Source organism: Nyctibius grandis, chromosome 1, assembly GCF_013368605.1.
Source record: "Nyctibius grandis isolate bNycGra1 chromosome 1, bNycGra1.pri, whole genome shotgun sequence".
NCBI classification, from domain to species: domain Eukaryota; kingdom Metazoa; phylum Chordata; class Aves; order Nyctibiiformes; family Nyctibiidae; genus Nyctibius; species Nyctibius grandis.
Genome location: NC_090658.1, coordinates 131,188,771 through 131,212,744, shown reverse-complemented (window position 1 = coordinate 131,212,744; position 23,974 = coordinate 131,188,771). Strand labels below are relative to the sequence as shown.

Here is a 23,974-nt window from a genome sequence, read left to right as displayed (position 1 = left end):
CGGGTCAGAAACTGGCTCAATAACAAAGTCTCTTGGCTAACGGAGAGAATCTCCAAGCTAGTATTTCACACCAGTGCACAAGCGTCAAGAATCTACGTGGCCACATCGTTTTTTCACAGAATCACAGAATCAACCAGGTTGGAAGAGCCCTCTGGGATCGAGTCCAACCGTTGCCCTGACACCACCATGGCAACTAGACCATGGCACTAAGTGCCATGTTCAGTCTTTTCTTAAACACCTCCAGAGATGGTGACTCCACCACCTCCCTGGGCAGCCCCTTCCAATGGCTAATGACCCTTGCTGAAAAGAAATTCTTCCTAATGTCCAACCTGACCCTCCCCTGGTGAAGCTTGAGGCTGTGTCCTATCATTTTGATATGTAAAATATTTTACAGATTTGACTGCAATGATTACACAAAGTGACTGGCCAGAGGGTCTCTCTGCTGAAAGTTTTATGTGGATACAAGACAGTATATTGCTACACCAAACTAAGCACCACGTTAGGTGTGCAGTGCTGAAAAGGTGGCACTGAAATCCATGTGGTTGCCCTGCAAACTTCTGATACAGGCACACTCGCAATGCCTGTCAATGTGGTTCCTTTGCCCTGCTAAAGAGCAGGCTCTAATAAAGCTATATGCTGCTAATTAATTTATAGGAGTTCTTAAGGCAATTCAATATCCATTTAGAGAGTCTGGTCTCAAATGCTACAAGAAGGCTCAATGTCTTGTGGAAAAGTGTTGTCCTGTTCTGGTAGCAGAGTGCCCTCAGGACTACAAGCTTGCAAAGTTTCACCTTTCCAGAAACAGAAGTTGCAAAGACAGGATGGTGCAGCCAAACCGATACAGACTGAAGTCTGATCCCACTTCTGGTAAAGAGTTATGCTACAATTGGTACAATATCTGTACTTGTCTGGATTATATTGTATCTGACTCTTGCTTGTCCTTTTAAAAGATATAACAGAAAGAGAAATACTTTCACAATGAGATGGTACAGCAAACATACTAGAAAGGAGTCACAAGGGATGGGTAGACCCGCTACATCCCTGACCACAAGTTTTATGTGTTTTTTCCTGGGGGCAGAGGGGGAAATGCACCTTTTCAAGAAGCTTCACACTGTTGGATGCAAGGAAATAATCTGACCTCGAACAGAAAAATGACAGGCAGCTAAACGAATCTCAACTGTAACTTGAAGTCATGAATGTTTCACAAATAATAAATAAGCCAGGATAGGAGGAATAGATTTCTCCTATGGGTTGAAGGTCACACTGAGCAGCCCAGAGCAAAAATCGTTTCCATTTGGATCTATAAGCTAGTACCATAGAAGCTCTCCTGCTTTGAATAGCAAGTAACTTGCACTTTTGCAGAGCAGCACCCATCTTCAGACCTCTGCTAGCTAACATCGTATTATTACATGTAGAGACAACAGGCGAGCTTTCTGTGAAGTAATATTTGGGATACCTAAAGGCTAATGGATGTCTGAGTTGACTGGAGGCAGCCATCCTGAATGTCAAAACTGATATAACCCAGGCTGGGGCTAGCAGTAATACCAGGGGTTTGTTTAGTCTTGTATTTTTGAGGACTTTGGTGTTTAAGCCCTTCTTGAAAGCTTCCTGCTCTATGAGCACAGATGACAGAGCTGTTCTGCCCATACCTTAAGCCTCCAACTTAAGCATTATCTTTGACCTGCAACTCATTTATGTCTTACATACATCAAAAAGTCATGCCTATGTCTGGAAAATTCTTTCCACAAAATGCTTCTAGGAAACAGTCTTTCCTATTCCACTCCCCAGAAACTCTTACTCAGACTTTTGTTGTCTTTTCAGCCAGTGGAGGTTTCTTTCAGGTGGCCTCACCACATGCAATCTTGCCCCACTTACGTCCCTTCAAAATGCTGCTTCAGAGCCTGCTTTCTTATCCTGCTGTTTTGATCATTTCAGGTGCTGCAGCAGACACTGAAAGCCAGCATGGAAGCAGCCAACAAATTCAGACTATGCTCAAACTGTCTTCCCCTTCGAGATGTGAAATGTTTCCTGAAGTCTCCTTCTCTGGCTCCCACTGACAGGTCAGTTTGCAGGAGAAGAGTCAAAACGTGAGATCCAGATGGGGAAAATATCTCAGTGTGATTCAGTATTTTTTGGGTGCACCAGCTTAGTGGTGCTGAAGGAGTTTAAAAAAAAAACATGGATGACTATTTGGTAGGAAGTCGTCACAAGACTCAAACAATCTTGAAATACTGTTTGATTTTGCTGCCTTCTGGTCTGGTCTGCAATCAGCCTGGTGGATGCTGGCATTAGGTTAAGAAAAAGAACTATGGAAGAGTACAAAGCATCTGAAGGCTTTTTTTAGACAACATAATGAAGTTTGATGAGTGTTACTTTTGGATCACAGAATAATGATCCACTTACTACAGACAAATGGACAAAGGTGACACGTCTTAATAATTTTCTATCTATAGGCCAAATCTAAGTGCTTCTGGAGACCACAGAGACATAAGAAACAGAAAGACTATTACGGGAACGTTTACTAGCTTACTAGAACACTGACTCAATGTAGATAAGGAGCAACTGAATCATTTTCTGAATCACAGTTTGTTGAGTCAGAAGTGCCCTTCATTGACTGTTCCAACAAAAACTATTTCAGGCAAGTATCTCACTTTCTAGATCTGTTTGGAGAATGATTCAAAAAATCAGAGTAGGTAAGAAACAGAGCAAAACACTTTCAGAATATTCATCCAGTACAGACAGAATGGCAAGATTTACTGAGTTTTTCCTTAGGAAAAATATTTTTCTTAGGCTCTTGAGGAAATTTTGCTTCAGCCTTAATATTAATGATGACTACATTTTCTACATAGTTTTAACTTAATGTTCTACATTTTGCCAGGTTAAATAAAATGCAGGTCCTGAGAACTGGAATATGCACTGGAGAATAGGATTTGTCTGGCTATATACTTAAAGCGTGTTGGGTTTTAAAATAACACTTGCTTTGGAAGGAGTGGAAAGATCATCATTTTAGACTGAAGGTCAGATTTGTTAAGGGTAATGTGAGCCTCAACGCTGAGATGACAGCAAACCATTAAAAAGTAGGTAAATCAGGGCAACAGCTGGAGAAACATTTGCAAAAGAAAAATACTGAAGGCAGCTGAAATCGTCAACTGTCATGAGAAGAATCTGCAGAGGTAAAAGGTAATTCATGAATAATTGATTTTACTAAACTGGGTTAAAAGATAACCCACCTCAATCTCACAAAAGAAAAAAATTATAAGAATTATTAACTATATTAACTTGATGAAGTTCCCAAGTTTCACATATGCATGTTATACAGCACTCTCACATGATTGCTTTGAGCATTCACTAACTGAAACACTTCAAGTCTAAGCAATTGGTATTATTTAAGTGCTGTGAATCTTTCCTCTATCAAGAAGGGTAGCGAGAGAAAAGAAGGAAGCTTGTAAATCATTTGCCCAGAGGAGCCATCATTTCATGAATATATTTGGTCTCTGCCAAGTGACCAACCAGAGGTCAAGTGACTTAATTTAACAAATCAAAAATAGCCACTGGAAGAACGCATGTCCCTTGATGTATTTTGATACAGAGCTGTTTATAAAGTGTTTTATTTCTATAATACCTTCTCCTTCTTCTCCTCTGCCTTCCCTTCTTTCACACATCCTCCATGAAAAACACCAGGGAATTTATTTCAGGTCAGCACCGACATGCACAAAATCTTTAGAGCAAATATGGGTGATCACTACCTAAGTCATCTGTAGGCTTTACCTGACAACAATTCTTTTCTTGAAGTTGACAGACCATTAAAATGCTGCCACTGGGTAAGAGACAGGAAGAGTTCTTGTGTTTTATTATTTTAGCAGTTCAGAAAAGGCTTAGGAAAAGGTGACCATGTAGCACTTAAATATAAGCATACAGCTGGGACAAAAGGCACTTGTTCTCATGATCAGCAAGATTATTCAAATTGATCTACATGGTACCAATTTGGTGAAAAAACTCTGGTTCCCAGTAAAACCTGAAGGTTAAGGGGCACAATCTTGTCTTACTTGGCTTTTGGATACAAGGCTTTTGAGCTACAAACTATGGGACCTTTGGGAAAGGAAGGATGACTGTCAAAGACAGAACAGCTATTGTGCAAAGGTATTTTAAGAACAACTCATGAAATTTTTCATCAATATGTGATTACAGTCTGAAGAAGACCTGTAAAACAAGTCAGAGGTGCCTTCCGTTCTTTGTGCACCTGATTCATCCAGTTTAAGTCAAATGAATTTTTAAACTTCCAATGCAAACATCCTGGAATGTAAAAATCCAGCTCTGTAGCTTATATCACAGAATCACAGAATCAGTCAGGTTTGAAGAGACCTCTGCGATCATCGAGTCCAACCATTGCCCTCACACCACCATGGCAACTAGACTAGGGCACTAAGTGCCATGGCCAGTCTTTCTTAAACCCCTCCAGAGATGGTGACTCCACCACCTCCCTGGGCAACCCCTTCCAATGGCTAATGACCCTTGCTGAGAAGAAATGCTTCCTAATGTCCAACCTGAACCTCCCCTGGCGAAGCTTGAGGCTGTGTCCTCTTGTCCTAGCGCTAGTTGCCTGGGAGAAGAGGCCGACTCCCACTTCATTACAACCTCCCTTCAGGTAGTTGTAGACTGCACTAAGGTCACCTCTGAGCCTCCTCTTCTCCAGGCTAAACACCCCCAGCCTGTAGCACTGCATGGGGTTGTTGTGGCCGAAGTGTAAGACCCGGCACCACTAAGAGACTCTACACTCTTGCATCACCTGATGTGCTGATGCGCAAGATGAAATAAAATTAATCTCACTCTCCTGTAATCATATCTGTAGTGATAACAGGAGTAAAAATCGGCTTTTTCTCATTTAAGCAAGCAGATATAACTTAGAGGTGAGACCAAATGCAGTCCTGATAACCTAATATGAAACATCCATAAGACTGGATACTGAAGTAAATTTAGAAGGCATCTCCTTGTCTTCTCAGCCAGTTAGGTAGCTTAATCTTACGAGTTATTATTAAAAAATCCCAATGGTGACTTAAACATTTCACATGAATGCGTATCTCAGTGTGAGAGTCATCCTGCTCTTTGGAAGCTCTCTGTGGGGTCAGTACACAGAGATATTCTTTAACGTTTTTTCAAAATGTGCCAAACCCACATCCCTGCTTCAGTCCTGGAGAAGGGATTTTCTAGCTCTTCATGGAGGTGTGACCACCCATCCACGTTTGTAGTAACAAAGATTCAACTATGGCTGTAAGGTGAATCACAGAATCACAGAATGGTTGAGGTTGGAAGGGACCTCTGGAAATCATCCAGTCCAACCCCCTGTCAAAGCAGGGTCACCCAGAGCATGTTGCACAGGGTCGCATCTAGGCGGGTTTTGAATATCTCCAGGTCCTAATCTGGGTCCTAATTCTGGAAACTTCTGAGTTGCCTGTGTTAGTTGCACCAACACCATCTTTACTTCTTATTCTAACTTGTTTAATATTCCTGTTTACAGACGAATGAGTCCTGGCTATTCATAATGCTGAAGAATGAAGTAGAGTCCACATTCATAATTTTACTGGTATCAATGGTGCTTTACATACAGAGATGAGACTCAAGAGCCCTTTCCACAAAGCTAAAAATCCATGGTAAAGACAGCAGGAATGCAATAATGATAATATTAAAATTAGAGAGATAAATGACATAATGGAATAAAAGTTAAGGAGAGGAATATTCTGAAATGTGTCGAGGGCTTCCACTAATATTAAAATATGCAGGCTTGACAGGTTCTCCACCCAATACAGGATGCTGTTACCATCCTGTAACTGATGCTTCTTATGATATAATAAACCACTTGTTTGAGATTAGCTTATTATAGTCACTTGTAAACAAAACCAAATCCCTGGTAAAATAACGATTTATGACTGCTGGAGAAGACTTCTTTTTCACTAAATTTTTCTGCAAGTGTCACAGACATCTAACTTAGCTGAAACTCTGCATATCAACCCATTCTCAGACCTTTATGCCAAACCAGATAGGACTGATACCACCAGTGTCCTTTATGATGTCTGTGTGCTACAGGAACATTTAAGAATTCGTTTAACATTTCATTGTGATTACAAACGCTGTCGTTCACCTCCCTACAGAAACTGAACCAGAGATCCATTTGAAATCTGAAAATTCTAGCAGGGGAGTTTGCACCCATCATGTCTCCTGAGTAACAAGTGCCTTGAAACGAAGCACGCTGCAACAAGGAGGTGAACTACGCAACCTCAGCTCCACGTTACAGTGCGTTTCTCAGTGGCTACATCAACCACGGTGAAGAGCTGCAAAACCCCATGCAAACCACCACCAATTAACTTTGGTTAACCAAAGCTTGGTACAACTAAAGGGACACACAGTCATTCCTCCGAGGGTGTTAACATGACACTAAGGATAAACATGTTTTCCATTGACCCAGTATTAATTTAAAATCATTCTTTCATAGAAATCAAGAGCTGTTAACACTGAACTCTCTGAAGCCATAAAGCCTGAGAAAGATTTGGAAGAAACCCTCAACGTTTATCTCATCTCCAGGCTAATGCACACACAACTGGCATATGTTCGCTTGCTTTCATGTCTATCTTTTCTTTTTTTTTCATTGAGATGGGGCCATTTTGTGAAATAACTTCACCCTGTCCAAAGAACTGTGAGAAGTGGCATTAAATAGCTATAGCTCTGTAACAAAGCATAAGATGCACCCAAGAAGGAGAAACTTCTCTCATTTTACCAGTTCCACACTGCATTAATGACAGACTTTTCAATGGAAAAACTCATTTGCTGTGTACTATACAAATGAGACACGACCAGCCACACGTTCAAAGCGGGAAGTAAAAGCGTTCAAGTGAGCAAAATAAACTTTATAGTGAGATAAAATTATTATCCCACTCATTAGGTGGACCTAATGCATTACCTCTGCTGGGACCTTTGGATTCTGAAACATGCAATGGGAGAAATCATTGAGGGGAGGAGAAAAACAGAAATCATTAAGAACTCTGATATTTAATTTTTACTTGAAAAACCTACAATATTGAAACATTCCACAGCTCTCTCCAAATGGAAGTTGCTACAAGCACTTTATCACCTGCACGTATTTTAGCATTCTGTACATGGATCAGATGTAGCAGATTTAGCAGCCAATGCTAGAGCACTATATCAAAATTCTATTATTCCCTGCAACTGCATTATGCATTAAAATGCCTGGTCACCACTAGATTCTCCCTTTTAAATTGACTACCTGCTTGCTGGGCAGAATAGCTATCAGGAGAAGACCCTTCAGTTCATCTAGGCTTTGGAAAATAAGTTTAAATTAAATATTTTACTTTTTAAAGAAATACTTTTGATCTATGCTATTATTTTAAAGGGTGTAATGGGCTGAATTATCGCCCACTGCAAGCTTAAGACTGCTGGTTTCCCTCTGAAGGTCACAGACTCTCTTCATAGGCCTCTGTTCTATCCTAGAGGTGGACCTGAACTTACATACAAACCCAAGTTTGTCCCATACCCAGAAAGTTTGCATCCACCCAGGTGAGAGCTTTGGAAGAGCTCTGAAGCTTGTCAATGAGAAAATTTCCCCTGATAAATGCACTCTCGTGTGATGGATGCCTATATTTAATCCCATCTGCTCAACTTAGGTCTGACATTGTACATCCCACAGCAGTTGGCAGCAGTGCTACGTGACTGACGAAGGCCTGGGAGCCTTCCCAGAGAGGTCTAGTGTAGCTCATGCAAAGCTAGTATATCCTAGGAACAGTCCCAAGGATACAAGGAGCACACGGGTGCCTCGTCTTTTACAGATATTTACAGAATGTCAGGGATTGGAAGGGACCTCGAAAGATCATCTAGTCCAGTCCCCTGCCGGAGCAGGATTACCTAGATCATGTCACACAGGAACGCGTCCAGGCGGGTTTTGAATGTCTCCAGAGAAGGAGACTCCACAACCTCTCTGGGCAGCCTGTGCCAGTGTTCAGTTACCTTCACTGTAAAGAAGTTTTTCCTCATATTTATGTGGAACTTCCTGTGTTCCAGCTTGCACCCATTGCCCCTTGTCCTGTCAAGGGATGGCACTGAGAAGAGCCTGGCTCCATCCTCCTGACACTTGCCCTTTACATATTTATAAACATTAATGAGGTCCCCCCTCAGTCTCCTCTTCTCTAAGCTAAAGAGACCCAGCTCCCTCAGCCTCTCCTCATAAGGGAGATGTTCCACCCCCTTAATCACCTTCGTGGCTCTGCGCTGGACTCTCTCTAGCAGTTCCCTGTCCTTCTTGAACTGAGGGGCCCAGAACTGGACACAATATTCCAGATGCGGCCTCACCAGGGCAGAGTAGAGGGGGAGGAGAACCTCTCTCGACCTGCTAACCACACCCCTTCTAATCCATCCCAGGATGCCATTGGCCTTCTTGGCCACAAGGGCACACTGCTGGCTCATGGTCATCCTGCTGTCCACTAGGACCCCCAGGTCCCTTTCCCCTACGCTGCTCTCCAACAGCTCTGTCCCCAACTTGTACTGGTACATGGGCTTGTTATATTTCCCACTTGTGCCTCTGTAACTGGTATAGTGTAGTCACTGTAGCTACCTTTTTTCTACAGAAGATTTCCCAGGAGACCTTCAGATACTTACCCGGTTACTGCTCAGGTTGTAAGGGGGTGCTAAATCTTGGCGGCTTCCAGAAAGCTGAAATAGTTACGACAAGCAGAATTATTTCTTAATAAAAACTTAAACAACTGATAATTATGCCGCTTGACAAACACAAGGAGGATGAAAAGAAACAGTTTTGCAGTTAAAGCAGAACTGAAATCCAAGAGATGAAAGGTGAAATCCTGATTATTGACCTGGAAGGAGCCAGAATTTGACAAGTTTGACTTCCAGTTCTGTCAAAGGATTACTTTCCAAATTTTGGACAACAGAAGTCTCATCTTTCCTACAAACAACACTCATACAAAATTTAATTTCATTAAATAAATGTGACTTACTTTCAAATCTCTAATGAAAAAAAAATCTTCAACTTGATAGCTAAATGAAAAAACTTCCAGTGTTGAGAAAAAAAAAAGCAGAAGTTCTTTTTGCGTTGCTTTTTCAGATAGTCTGGATTTATGGGGGTGCTTTCAAGCATACTGGCCTGTATGATGAAAGCATGAATATGTGCAGATTTTGTCTCCACTTAGCGATTTACATGCTCACAAATAGCACAGACAAACAGAAGGGTCAAGCAGAAGGAAATTTATTGCTGCAATCCATGACTCAGGCATCATAGGGACCTGAAATTGAAAGATGGGACCTGCTGCCCTCAGGACGCTGCAGATGCCAGCCTGGAATACTCACGCGATTCACATTGGGAGAGCTCAGGCTCCTGCGGTAGAGTTTTCCTTTTCCCATTAGCTGCTCTTTCACAGCAACTTCCTGCAATCAGAGAAGTGAAACAAAGAAAACATGCATGTTTTGCAAGAATCTAAGCTCCAGTCATCCCAGGATCATAGAATCACAGACTGGTTTGGGTTGGGAGGGACCTTAAAGATCATCTAGTTCCAACCCCTCCTGCCACAGGCAGGGACACCTTCCACCAGACCAGGTTGCTCCAAGCCCCATCCAACCTGGCCTTGAACACTGCCAGGGAGGGGGCAGCCACAGCTGCTCTGGGCAACCTGGGCCAGGGTCTCACCACCCTCACACCAAAGAATTTCTTCCTAAGATCTCATCTCAATCTCCCCTCTTTCAGTTTAAAACCATTCCCCCTCGTCCTGTCACTCCATGCCCTTGTAAAAAGTCCCTCTCCAGCTTTCCTGTAGCCCCTTCAGGTACTGGAAGGTGCTAGAAGGTCTCCCCGGAGCCTTCTCTTCTCCAGGCTGAACAGCCCCAACTCTCTCAGCCTGTCTCCAGAGCAGAGGGGCTTCAGCCCTCTGAGCATCTCCGTGGCCTCCTCTGGACTCGTTCCAACAGCTCCGTGTCCTTCTTCTGTTGGGGCCCCCAGAGCTGGACGCAGCACTGCAGGGGGGGTCTCACAAGAGCGGAGCAGAGGGGCAGAATCCCCTCCCTCGCCCTGCTGGCCACGCTGCTGGGGATGCAGCCCAGGATACAGTTGGCCTTCGGGGCTGCAAGTGCACACTGCCGGCTCATGGTGAGCTTCTCATCAACCATCACCCCCAAGTCCTTCTCCTCAGGGCTGCTCTCAATCCATTCTCCGCCCAGCCTGTATTTGTGCTTGGGATTGCCCCGACCCATGTGCAGGACCTTGCACTTGGCCTTGTTGAACTTCATGTGGTTCACACAGGCCCAGCTCTCCAGCCTGTCCAGGTCCCTCTGGATGCCATCCCTTCCCTCCAGCGTGTGACCACACCACACAGCTTGGTGTCGTTGGCAAACTTGCTGAGGGCGCACTCAATCCCACTGTCCGTGTCGCTGACAAAGATGTTAAACAGGACCGGTCCCAATACCGACCCCTGAGGAACGCCACTCGTCACTGGTGTCCACTTGGACATTGAGCCGTTGACCGTAACACTTTGAATGCCACCATCCAGCCAATTCTTTATCCACCGAGTGGTCCATCTGTCAAGTCCATGTCTCTCCAATTTAGAGACAAGGATGTCATGTGGGACAGTGTCAAATGCTTTGCACAAGTCCAGGTAGATGACATCAGTTGCTCTTCCCCTATCCACCAATGCTGTAACCCTGTCGTAGAAGGCCACCATATTTGTCATGCATGATTTGCCCTTGGTGAAGCCATGCTGGCTGTCACCAATCTCCTCCTTGACTTCTGTGTGCCTCAGCATAGTTTCCAAGAGGATCTGCTCCATGATCTTGACAGGCACCGAGGTGAGACTCACTGGCCTGTAGTTCCCCGGGTCTTCCTTTTTTCCCTTCTTGAAGATGGGGGTTTCCAGTCAGTGGGAACTTCACCAGCCTGCCACGACTTCTCAAAAATGATGGATAGCGGCTTAGCAACTTCATCCGCCAGTTCCCTCAGGACCCATGGATGCACGTCATCAGGTCCCATGGACCTGTGCACCTTCAGGTTCCTTAGGTGGTCTCGAACCTGATCTTCTCCTACAGTGGGCGGTTCTTCATCCTTCCAGTCCCTGCCTCTGCCTTTTGTGACTTAGGCGGTGTGGCTAGAGCACTTGCTGGTGAAGACTGAGGCAAAAAGTCGTTGAGTACCTCAGCCTTCTCCCTATCCTGGGTAACCAGCTCGCCCATTTCCTTCCGGAGAGGGCCCACATTTTCCCTAGTCTGGATAGTTTTGTCTATACAAGAACAAAGTTTCTAAACAGCCTTATTGCACAGGCTCCTGTCTATAAAGTTTACTGTAATCTGAAACGTGCACCTAACATGGCTGGAAGTGTAAGAGTGGATAAACTTTAACATCTGGTGTTTTGCTGATTGGCACACGTAGGATTTTACAGCTAGTTCTGCTTCTAGACGACTGTTACAGATGCAAAGACTAAGACTCCCTTTCCTAGCTGAGCTCCTATTTTAATCCTTTAAACTAATTATACATGACAGGGAACTTGCTTTCAATACTTAAGAGTGCATCACACTTCACCATTAATTTGTAGTGGGCAGGCATATAACTCTAGCTTGTTTTGCATAACTTTCTTTCGTGCTTGCATGATTTATATCCAGAAAAAATAAATAAATGTTTTCCCCTCCTGTATTTTTCCTGGTAAACAGACCAAGTTACAGTACTTAAGATTAACCCAATCAACGTCTTATTTATTGACAGAACGAGTTTGGTTACTTCCAGGTAGAATATGGGCAAAATGACAAAAATTCTACTAGCAACTTCAGAAACTATTACTAAAGCCCAAGCTTTAGAAAGCAAAAGCTAATGCCACACAGCTACTTTTTCTGAACGATAATTTGCAATGCACAGTTTTAAAAACAAACCAAGGATCCCATAATAGTGCATTTAATATAAAGCTCCCAGTCCCATCCATCCATCCTGCAGGTAGTAGAGTGAGAACATCTCTAAAGAGAGCTACATTTGCTGCTTTGGATGTCTGCCACACACACACTTTGTAAGGCTGAGGTAGGCACTGAAGTGGTGGGTTTGGTTTATTAGCCATTGTGTGCACTTAGGAGAACATGTGCATTGTCACACACCGTTCTCAGTAAACATATTCTCTGCTGTCTGCTACAGCCTTAAAAACAGACCTGGCGCAGACGATCCAAGGTGAGAATGTTCTCCACAGCCAGCACGCTCCGCAAGTACTTCTCAATATAGGCTTCAGAGTCAGCTGAAGCTGCATCCTCAACGTTTGCCGCCATTCTGGCCAGTGCCTCCCGCTCTTCTGCTCCTTGAGCATCCTAGGAAGACGAAAAGAAATGACATCCTTATAAAGTAAAACAAAAATCTCCCACATCATTCCTGAAGAAAATGCATTTTTAAAACATGCAGGATAGAGTCAACATTGGCCCTAAGATCAGGGGCAGATTACAGAATTACAGAATCACAGAATCAACCAGGTTGGAAGAGACCTCTGGGATCATCGAGTCCAACCGTTGCCCTGACACCACCATGTCAACTAGACCACGGCACTAAGTGCCATGTCCAGTCTTTTCTTAAACCCCTCCAGAGATGGTGACTCCACCACCTCCCTGGACAGCCCCTTCCAATGGCTAATGACCCTTGCTGAGAAGAAATGCTTCCTAATGTCCAACCTGAACCTCCCCTGGCGAAGCTAAGATTCAGATGTCTTGTTGGAGATTTCTAAATATAAGCTTCAGTACATTGAAGGAACTGCAAGGGTGCTCGTAACACCATCACAGACATCTTGAGCTATACGTGGTTATGATTCTTTTGTTTCTGAGAGTCTCACAGCGAGACATTGCCATTGATTAGCAAAAAGGCTGCACTCAGATATTTTGTAATTAAAAAGTGCTCAAACACATTCAGGGCATTACCTGCCCTGCGAGGAAAACAAAATTTCAAGTGACTTGCAAGAAAAAAAATAGAGCATTGCTTGAGAAACATTTCAACAGAGAGTGTTAAACACAGCAGAACATAAAAGACAGTCAGGCAGCAATCAGATTTTTGGCTCTTCATGTGTTAATGTTTTTACAAGTGCTCTGATAGAGCATCTGTTTGGAAGGAAAGGATTAGCATCTGACTACGAACACGCTCAGGAATCAAGAGTTGCGTAAAGACATTACTTAGAAAAAGCCACTTGTTATTTTTTACATATTCTCATACTCCCTCCATCAGGCACTTCACCTACATGTCTTTACTCCCCCTTTTTCTCTCTCTTTAAAATCACAGAATCACAGAATCATTTCGATTGGAAAGGACATTTAAGATCATCGAGTCCAACCATTAACCCAGCACTGCCAAGGCCACCACTAACCCATGTCCCTCAGCACCACATCTACACGGCTTTTAAATCCCTCCAGGGATAGGGACTCCACCACTGCCCTGGGCAGCCTGTGCCAGTGCTTGACAACCCTTTCCATGAAGAAATTGTCCCTGATCTCCAATCTAAACCTCCCCTGGCACAACTTGAGGCCGTTTCCTCTCGTCCCATCACTTGTTACCTGGGAGAAGAGACCGACCCCCACCTCACTACACCCTCATTTCAGGCAGTTGTAGAGAGCGAGAAGGTCTCCCCTCAACCTCCTTTTCTCCAGACTAAACACCCCCAGGTCCCTCAGCCGCTCCTCATCACACTTGTTCTCCAGACCCTTCACCAGCTCCGTTGCCCTTCTCTGGACTCACTACAGCACCTCAAGGTCTTTCTTGTAGTGAGGGGCCCAAAACTGAACCCAGGATTCGAGATGCGGCCTCACCAGTGCCAAGTACAGGGCGACGATCCCTGCCCTGGTCCTGCTGCCCACACTAGTGCTGGTACAAGCCAGGATGCTGGTGGCCTTCTTGGCCACCTGGGCACACTGCTGGCTCATATCCAGCCGGCCATCAACCAACATCCCCAGGTCCTTTTCCACCAGGCACTTTCCAGCCACTCTTCCCCAGCCTGTAGCGGTGTGGGGGGTTGTTGTGCCCCAAGTGCAGGACCTGACACTTGCCCTTGCTGAACCTCACACAGGGACCTCGGCCCATTGATCCAGCCTGTCCAGACCCCTCTGCAGAGCCTCCTGCCCTCCAGCACATCAACACTCCCACCCAACTTGGCGTCGGCTGTGAAATTACTGAGGGTGCACTCGATCTCCTCGTCCAGATCATTGATAAAGATATTAAAGAGATCTGGCCCCAGTACCGAGCCCTGGGGAGCACCACTTCTGTTTCTTCAAGGACCTGAGCAAACAGATGCTCACTCAACGAAATACATAGTTACACTGATAAGACATAGGTTGCTGCTAAGTCACAGCATGTAAGGGAATATGCTTAATCTTTTATAAGAACCATAGTTTATGCTTGCAGCAGCAAAAGCTAACATGCTCAAAATAAGGGAAAAATCAGAAAGTTAGAGGCTCTTAGCCAATTTCAGATACTCTGATTTCTTATTTACCTCTGGAATATTTGAGACTATCTCAAAAGTGACACCACAGCCAGGAATGGAACTTCGGTGAGACATTCTTCGGAGGAAACTCTGTGCAAAACCCTGTGGGGAGGACAAAATGGAAAATATTTCTTGCTTTAAGGAAAACATGTTTTAACATATTTCAACTGAAGGAAACACAGTTTACAACAAAAGAAGTCTAAACGCAAAAGACTAGCCAATAAACATGTAAGAGTCAAAGATTTTAACTTGGAAACAAATCATTTGTTCTGTATTTTAGATACAGAGAAAGGATTGACTTCCTTTATCGCAAGGTGACCACTTAACCAGCACACAAAGCATTTCCTAGTTCTAGAGGTGGTTTTTTTTTTTTGAGAGCGCCCTAGGTGACTTGTCTTGAATATTGACAAGTACAGACATTAAATTCTTGACCAAAGAGATCGTTATGAAGAATGATTTAAGGGGGCATGGTCATTGTTTATGCTGACTTGGCGCCTTGCAGGGTTAAGAACTGGACTGTTGAATTAATGCAGAGATGAGTCATTCAAAGATGCTGCTGAGACGAACACCCGGGAAAGGTTATCGACGAGGATTTTCAGACACCTAGCAAGAAAGCCAAGGATTCCGTGTCGAATACAAGTAAAAAACATCATCGACTAAACCCGTAGAAAACAGAATTGATGAAGCCTTAACACAATTGTAATTATTGGCACGCTCAATTTATCTATTGAATACACTCTTCCATTCTAGATGACAAAAAACTCACTGTTCCCTTTCTGAGAAAACCCTTTTGCCTGATCGAAGCACCAAGAACTGTAGCTCTTCTATTCCTAGCACTAAAAGCAGTTTAGAGTTGCCTACAAGGTTTCTGGGTGTGACCACACCTCTTCTGCTCTTGCTTCAGATTTTAACTACAGATGTGCAAACAGCATAACAATTCAGGCTTTCTGCTTTGTCATTCTCACTGCTAGGGAAAGCTGGATGCTGAGACAATGCTGAACAAACTCCTCCTCACCATCTTTCTCAAGAATTAAATAGTTTTCAGGACGTGATGCTGCAAATGGAATGACAACATTCTGCTTTCCATTTACCAAACATCCTGCTCTCACTTACACATTATCATAAGAGCACAAGCTAATTGGAAAACATTAAAGACCAAGAGTGATTAACTTTGACAAATTACACAAGGGGACCTCTGCTCCAACTATTGCTAGTTCATCTCTAAATATCTGGAGGCATAAATAGAAACGGTTAGCAGTAATGTGTGAAGATACTATAGGAGCAGGGAAACACACACGTTTCTTCTGATGCACAGTTTTTGCAAAACACGATCTCCAAGCTCATGAGAAGTTAACTCTTCCTGCTTTTTCAGTGACTGGGGACAAAGCACTTAGTAGTTAATATAAATAATAGGGAATTTCTCCTATTTAGATGCCATGGAGCCTTTTAAAAAAAGCTGCATTATCATCCATAATATAAAAGATACTATGAAATTGCTTGGCAGCTTGAAGCCTCGATGCATGCCAGTGACATGGTGCTTCCATTCAGGCAGAGATGAAGGTAGATACAAGAAAATAAGAGTCAGAGCAGCAGCATATTGCCCAAATCACAGCCTTCCCCTCTTCAAGCAGTGCTAAACATTGGGCAGAGTGCAAGTGTGAAGGATTATAAAAGATCTACCTGTCTGCCATACACATTAACACAAATGCGCTTGCGTAACACTAATTGCATCTCTGCAGGATGGCTGAGCTGGACAGTGGCTCTCACAATAAGGTAAACTCTTTCATCTGCTGCTGTTCCTTTGCTGAGCTGGATACAGTCATGGACTGTGGAATCCCATGAGGCTTCTGCTTTCACCTGCAAAGGAAAAAAATTGTATCCTCTAATAAGCATAATTAGGCGTATAATTAACTGTAATTAATTAAGCATAATTAACAAAAATACATAATACATAAATTTTGAGAGTCGGCTTCTCCATTTCACTCCCTATGAATAAAAATCCCTGCACTTTAGAAGAGGCCATTTAAAAATCAAGATTAGTTTGCCAAATGAAGACATTGGGATTAAAAATGCCAACTTGCTCAACCTCTGGAACATTTCCTCTTGAAAAAAATCTTTGAATACCCAGGATCATTGCAAATAAATTAAAAAATATGCAGAACTACAGGACCATTTGGCCTAATTTATTAAGACAAATCAGAGAGCAACAGAGATTGCAGTGAAAATCTTCCATCATACCACATAAACTCTCCCATCTGTATTTGAGAAATAATTTTGCTGAAACATTTCTAGCAGTACAGCAAAAGCTGGAATTTCTCTTCTTGAATGTTAAAATACAAGTATTACTGAAGATATAAATGGTTTATCTTTGAGCCATAAGAAAAACAGCCTGGTAGTCATCTTTCCAGGCTTTAAAAACAAAACAGAACAAAAAACCTACCATCAGGAATAAAGCTCCTCTAAAAATCTAAAAAGAAATAAGTTTCAGAGTAAGGAGCAAAATTTTAAGGTAAAAAAAAAGAAACAAATCAGAGATTCTAAACCTAACAGCAAAAATTATAACCCAACAATTGTAAAGCTATGAGCTATGTGGCAAAATGGAGTATAATGAATGTAACAATGCAGAGGTAAATGTTACCTGCAGCAATAGTTAAGATTGTTTGGTTTTTCAGCTGGGGGCTTCTGTACTCTAATTTGCTCAGGGGTTTTGTTTTGGTTTTTTTAAACACAAACTCAGAATCTCAAGCTTTTGTAATGCCTGGATTTAGGTGAAGGCAGATCCTTGAGTGCCATTTTTCAAATCATGGTTATACTCCTAGCAAATATTCCTTGAAAACACAAAGTCAATCATATAAGAAACAAGTGTTGTATATCCTTCGTATGCCCTCTTTGATGCATTATTTTCACATCTGAATATATAAAGAAAACAATTAAGAGACTCCTAAACTAAATGTACTGGTCTGCATCTCTGCTTACCTCACTATCATGATGCTTCACAATCTGCAGCTCAAAGAATTCCTCCTCTTCTTCTGCAACAAGAGTAGCATCCCACCCACCCGCTTCTGGGTCATCAAGGTTATCTTGGGAACTGAAGTCATCAGCTAGAAACAAACGTCAATGCAGAAGGTGAGGAGACACAAAGCAATCATCCATTTTTAAAAACATCTGTCAAGTCTTGAATTCACATTTGCACCACTAACTCCCCAGCTGGGATACTTACACTCTACCTACAAAAGAAAAACTCCCTGCATTGTTCCACTTGAAAAAGAATCCCATTTCTATAGAGAAAGGGTGCACAAAGATTTGGGGACACAGACTCAAGTGTGCCTTATAAAGTCCTCTATTGGGTGGGAATCTCCCCCAGCTGTAAACATCCCCTCCTTGCCCACAGGTATATTTTCAGCACTACTAAGTACACTGCTCATTTGGCATTAGTTAGGTGTTGTGTTTTGTTTTTTTTTTTTTAAAATAAGCTGCTGGCTCAACAAGTAAAAACGATCATGATCTAACAGTACTGTAAACAAATCCTTAGCCTGGTTTTTGAAAAGAAGCTTAACCTGTTCTGGCTCGAGCTGCTCACCATGAATGAATTATTAACTAGCTCCTCTCTGGAGCCATTTGATATATCAATGTGCTTTTTGAGGTGACCAAGCCATAAATAAACACCATTGCAGCAAAGACCTCCTCACAACAGGCAGGATGCCACCTCCCCACTCTCACCTGATGCTTCTAATCCAAGTGTTAACCCTCTTTTAAACATCAGAACAAGGAATTGTTCAACTGATTAGGCACTGTTGGCTCCCTGGACTCCTTTGGGGTTGCCACTTTCTTGGCTACAATTGCCCATCTTTGGTAGAAGTATCTGACAAGTGCATTGTTCAAATTGGATCTTGTATTTGGATGTATTGAAACATACATTGTTTATATAAGCACACACGATCACACTGTAAAACTAACTGGAGATTATCATGCCATATTTTTTTGATATGCAGATGTTATTACCAGTGACTTCACATTTTCTTCTAAGTCATCAGTGAAGAAATAATAGGACCTATATCCTTGTGAGAGCCCAGAAAGAACATTCCCAACCATAATTTTTTCTTTACACTGGCTTTTGCTGTTCACTCCCTTAGGTGTACTCATTTTACTATTTCTATTTTACTTATTAAATAACTTATCTGCAAAACATTGGTATTATTAAAACCTATGGTTCCTTCCATATACAATGCTGTGTGTTTTGAAACATTAAACAATATGTCTCAATGAAACATGTGCACTCTCAATCTACCTGCCATTCCAGGCTTTTCTTCATTTGATTAGCTTGCTTAAATTCTATAATGTCATTGGTTGTACAGTTTGTTTCCAATTACTCTGTTGTTTTAAGAACCACTTACCATTCAAGTCAAGGAAAATAACAGGAATGTGAGTTTCCATACCAGGCACAGGAGTCCTAAAATGTAAGACAGGGACAAGGGCAGCATTTAAACTAACGCAGATTTACCCAGCACACGTACCTTATGATATGAGCCCACAGTACATTACAGTCAGTACAACTACAATTTTAAGCCAGACCACTGATAACCTTGGCAAACAGCTTTATTTTAATTTACTGCTGCAGATTCCCAGAGACTCAACTAAATTGGTATTTCTTTTATACCAGCTCTCTTAGAATTACTATATTCTTTGACCTCTGCTTTCAGAAATGTCTTCTCCCTCTAAAATGCTAATAGCAAAATTAAGTTTATTTACTCTGACACACACATTTATTAAATGAAAACCCCTCTGCATTAAGGATGGTAGTGAAGACAGCAGAGTGAGAGTCAGAAAATTCAGTGTCAAAGTTTTTAAGCTAACATTGATGTTGCCACACTACACAGTTAATACTCTTTCTTACAAAACACACATATTCAAGAGTCAAAGCTGCCATTTGAAGCATCTTTCATATCATGAAGAAGGGCTAACATAGATGGCATTTTATTTGTCTTTAAAATGAAATATTCCATGGCCCAGTACTTTTAAGCTACACAATGTCAATAAGGTACTAAAAATGTAACATGAAGCACAAAAGACTTTAAGACTCCTTGTTGCAATCTTAGCTGTGAAAAAGGGCTACATGAGATCACAGAATCACAGAATCAACCAGGTTAGAAGAGCCCTCTGGGATCATCGAGTCCAACCATTGCCCTGACACCACCATGTCAACTAGACCATGGCACTAAGTGCCATGTCCAGTCTTTTCTTAAACACCTCCAGAGATGGTGACTCCACCACCTCCCTGGGCAGCCCCTTCCAATGGCTAATGACCCTTGCTGAGAAGAAATTCTTCCTGATGTCCAACCTGAACCTCCCCTGGCGAAGCTTGAGGCTGTGTCCTCTTGTCCTATCGCTGGTTGCCCGGGAGAAGAGGCCGACTCCCACTGCTCTACAACCTCCCTTCAGGTAGTTGTAGACTGCACTAAGGTCACCTCTGAGCCTCCTCCAGGCTAAACCACCCCAGCTCCCTCAGCCGTTCCTTGTAGGTCAGACCCTCCAGACCCTTCACCAGCTTGGTTGCCCTCCTCTGGACTCGCTCCAACACCTCAACAAAATGTATTGATGTAGCCATCTCATGATAAACTTTCACTTGATGAACTTTACGGTGAACAGGAGCAGGCTGGAGTCTTATGTGACATATAAGGTGCTTGAATCATACTGAACGTTTCCACTGGTGCAAATGTGTTCAAAACAGATACTTCCTCAAGTAAGTTTCCTGCAGCTCCACTGTTTTCAAACCTAGTCAAACACTTTGATGTGAAAGTTGACGTGTTTCCAACAAGCATTTGCCATTTTTATGTTTCAGAAGCACTAGCTTTAACAAACTTCAGCTTCAAACTCCATGACACCCAATTTAATGAACAAATATTGTTAGAGGTTTGCTCATAAAGAATCTTCAGAAAGTTGAAGGCAACTGAAGACAAGAGGTTTGAAGTGAAACAACCTCGCTTCCTTACCTGCAGTTGTTACTCACAGCTGCTACAGTACAGCAATCCCAGTCCAGCATACTTTACTATTTTTAATGTTTAGAAAATTATGGGGAACACTTGCTGACTAAACAGACTTTGCGCTCAAACAAGGAGCGCAACAAAATGCTCCTGTAGATGCAGTTTTATTACGACAGAGCAGCCTTTTAAGTGAATGAACTAGGTAATTAACATATTAGCTAATTTTTTAAAATGGCAAGTGCAGTGGTAATAAATATTGATCCTGTTTTTTTCAGAAGGTCATAATTACACTCTGATCAATAATAGTATCGTTTACTAAATAGCATTTCTGGATTTCAGATACAGAGCCTAATAAAATAATTTAAGCAAGAGGCCTAATTTTAACAGCTCTGCTCTGACAGTGTACAGAGGCCAGATTAAGGAAAGCAAAAAATGGCAACAATCCAAGCCAGGAAGAGGTCATGCATCATTTTTACATTCATTCTTGCATATGGCAACGTATGTTCATACCACTCTGCTGGAGCTCCAGGGATCCCACTGCCAGCAGAAGGAACCATTACAGCATTCCTTTCTTCCGTGAGTGTTAGCCTCATCTCTAAAAGCTGTGCCTCCCGATCTGCATCATCTTCTGTTTTATCTGGAGAAGCAGGATGTCAGTCAGGACAACAGAGAACATTTCTTACTCAGTGCCTTTATCACGTGTTGATGATGTTATACCATCCATAGCAGAATAAAACCCACTCTGCTCAGAAATTCAGTACACAAGAAATGCACAGTACACAAGAACAACAATTTTATACAGAATCATAGAATTGTTAAGGTTGGAAAGGACCTAAAAGATCATCAAGTCCAACCATCGACCCAGTGCCACCATGCCCGCTAAACCATCTCCTGAAGCGCCACATCTAGACGTTTTTTGAACACCTCCAGGGATGGTGACTCCACCACCTCCCTGGGCAGCCTGTTTCAATGCCTAATGATTCTTTCAGTGAAAAAGTTCTTCCTAAGATCCAGCCTGAACCTCCCCTGGCGTAACTTGAGGCCATTTCCTCTCGTCCCATAGTTGGTTACCCAGGAGAAGAGACCGACCCCCACCTCACTGCACCCTCCTTTCAGGTAGTTGTAGAGAGTGAGAAGGTCTCCCCTCAGCCTCCTCTTCTGCAAACTAAACAACCTCAGTTCCCTCAGCCGCTCCTCATCACACTTGTGCTCCAGACCCTTCACCAGCTTTGTTGCCCTTCTCTGGACTCACTCCAGCAGCTCAATGTCCTTCTTGCAGTGAGGGGCCCAGAACTGAACACAGTATTCGAGGTGCGGCCTCACCAGTGCCGAGTACAGGGAAACAATCACTTCCCTCCTCCTGCTGGCCACACTATTTCTGATACAAGCCAGGATGCTGTTGGCCTTCTTGGCCACCTGGGCACACTGCTGGCTCATATTCAGCCGACTGTCCACCAGCACCCCCAGGTCTTTTTCTGCCAGGCAGCTTTCCAGCCACTCTGTTGCAAGCAGAGGCTTCTCTAACTTTAGTTTCACTGAAAGCATATTACTGGTGAGTTCAGAGATTCAACTCTCCATTAATTCCTTTTCTAAATGTTCCAATATATTAAGTGTGTGCATGTCCTTCTCTCCCTATCACTATTGTTACCTTTAATAGCATTTTGCTTACCAGGCTTCCCAACGAGCTTCTGCAACTGCTGATCAAGATACTCCTGACGCTTTGTTAAGGCACACAGCCATTTCCGACGGAGCCTCTCCAAATCCCTATCCTGTGAAGAGGAAAGTAGTCATGTTAAATATTGACCCAGAAAGCCAATGTTTCCTATTTGTGGCTTACACATTTCCTTAACCTTTCTACTCATCCTGTACCCAAGAAGCAGATAAGAAAGACAGAGTAGACCTCTAAGAAATCACTTAGCTCTTCTCTATTATTTTCCTTTGCACAGGACAACAGAAACACAGAATAGCTGAGGTTGGCAGTTATCTCCAGAGATTGTCTAGTCCAACCTCGCTCTATGTCCAAAGCAAGGTCAACTACAGCAGCTTGCTCAGGGCTGTGTCCAGTTGGGATTTTAGTATCTCCAAGGATGGAAAGTCCACATCCTCTCTGGGCAACCTGTTCCACCACAACGGTAAAAAAAAACCACCCCAACCAAAAAACATGTTTCTTATGTTGAAGTGGAGACTCATTACCTCTTGTCTTTTCACTGGATACCACTGAGAAGAGCCTGGCTCTGTCTTCTTTACTCAGAATCACAGAATCAACCAGGTTGGAAGAGACCTCTGGGATCATCGAGTCCAACCATTGCCCTGACACCACCATGGCAACTAGACCATGGCACTAAGTGCCATGTCCAGTCTTTTCTTAAACCCCTCCAGAGACGGTGACTCCACCACCTCCCTGGGCAGCCCCTTCCAATGTCTAATAACCCTTACTCCTTCCCACTTAGATACATTGACAAGATCCAGCCTGAGCCTTTTATTCTCCTCCAGGTTAAACAACTCCAATTCTCTTAGCCCTTCTTCACAGGTTCAAGCCCTTAACTTTCCACGTCTTACTTGAAGTATTTTTGCTTGCCAGCCTGAGGCATCTCTTTTTGTCTAGCTGTTATTCTGTACCACCCAGCTGAAAAAGCTTCAGTTCATACATCTTCTTGGCCCCCAAACTAGTCTAAAACTGGAAACCCCAGTCCTCACCCGACTCACCATTTGCACTCAGTGTTTAGCAGCCTCATATTAGGAATCCATCCTTGCCCTGCATCATGCCACTGTCCCTCGTTATGGCATTTGCAACTGAGCCTTTTAAAATATTTTTTCTTAAGTGCCCATGTCCTTTAAAAAAACCACCCCAGTATCCTTAAGAACATTCAGTTCATTTGTCTCTGGTGTAGAAATGCTCAGAAATGATGAACGATCCGCTACATGCAGCATGTTGGGTGCCACAAAAATGAGCTATCAGCTCTGGAATGCCTTCAGGCAAGCCTCGTCTATGGCAACTGCAGTTCAGATTCATTCCACATCAAACGATAACAAATACTTTGTCAAGAAAAATGGGTGGATGCAAGACTATAAACTCCAGTGGTATTACTCACCTGCAGACCCCTACAAATATGCCAGAATGTGTCGGAGTATTAAACCTAAATCTCTGGTTGCTTGCATTATACAAAGTTGGGATCTCTAACGACGATGATGTGCTTTTGTTAAAGTTATTCACAAGAAGATGAAAATATATCACAGGTATTGTACCTCATCAGTTCCCCTTGAAGGCTCATGTTACTGTGACATTATATACAAAAAGTAGTGTGCTGATTTCGGTAATTTTATCATTGCTGTCTTAGGGCTCCAGGAACAGAATCCCCCTTGCTTGCCCAAGGGTTGATTACTATGCAGCATACTCCAGCTCTCATACACATTGCACATTCATAATATGAAACAGCATAAAGTATTTTGACTGCATTTTCAACACTACCATGTCTATTCTTGTTCTTAATGAGGACAATCTCA

At 42.8% G+C, this 23,974-nt stretch overlaps 1 protein-coding gene across 3 annotated transcripts in view; it reads right to left on the bottom strand.

Moving 5' to 3' along the window:
* Positions 1-23,974, bottom strand: part of KIF13B (kinesin family member 13B) — a 153,583-nt gene that overhangs the window by 23,454 nt on the left and 106,155 nt on the right. For all 3 annotated transcript variants that reach the window (XM_068398735.1, XM_068398719.1, XM_068398726.1), the window contains 9 exons: positions 22,140-22,239; positions 20,981-21,107; positions 18,884-18,939; positions 17,466-17,590; positions 16,170-16,346; positions 14,499-14,591; positions 12,190-12,342; positions 9,364-9,441; positions 8,662-8,715 (listed from right to left, as the gene is read on the bottom strand). In XM_068398735.1, the coding sequence (XP_068254836.1) occupies positions 8,662-8,715; positions 9,364-9,441; positions 12,190-12,342; positions 14,499-14,591; positions 16,170-16,346; positions 17,466-17,590; positions 18,884-18,939; positions 20,981-21,107; positions 22,140-22,239 (963 nt within the window). The remainder of the gene's footprint in view (positions 1-8,661; positions 8,716-9,363; positions 9,442-12,189; positions 12,343-14,498; positions 14,592-16,169; positions 16,347-17,465; positions 17,591-18,883; positions 18,940-20,980; positions 21,108-22,139; positions 22,240-23,974) is intronic.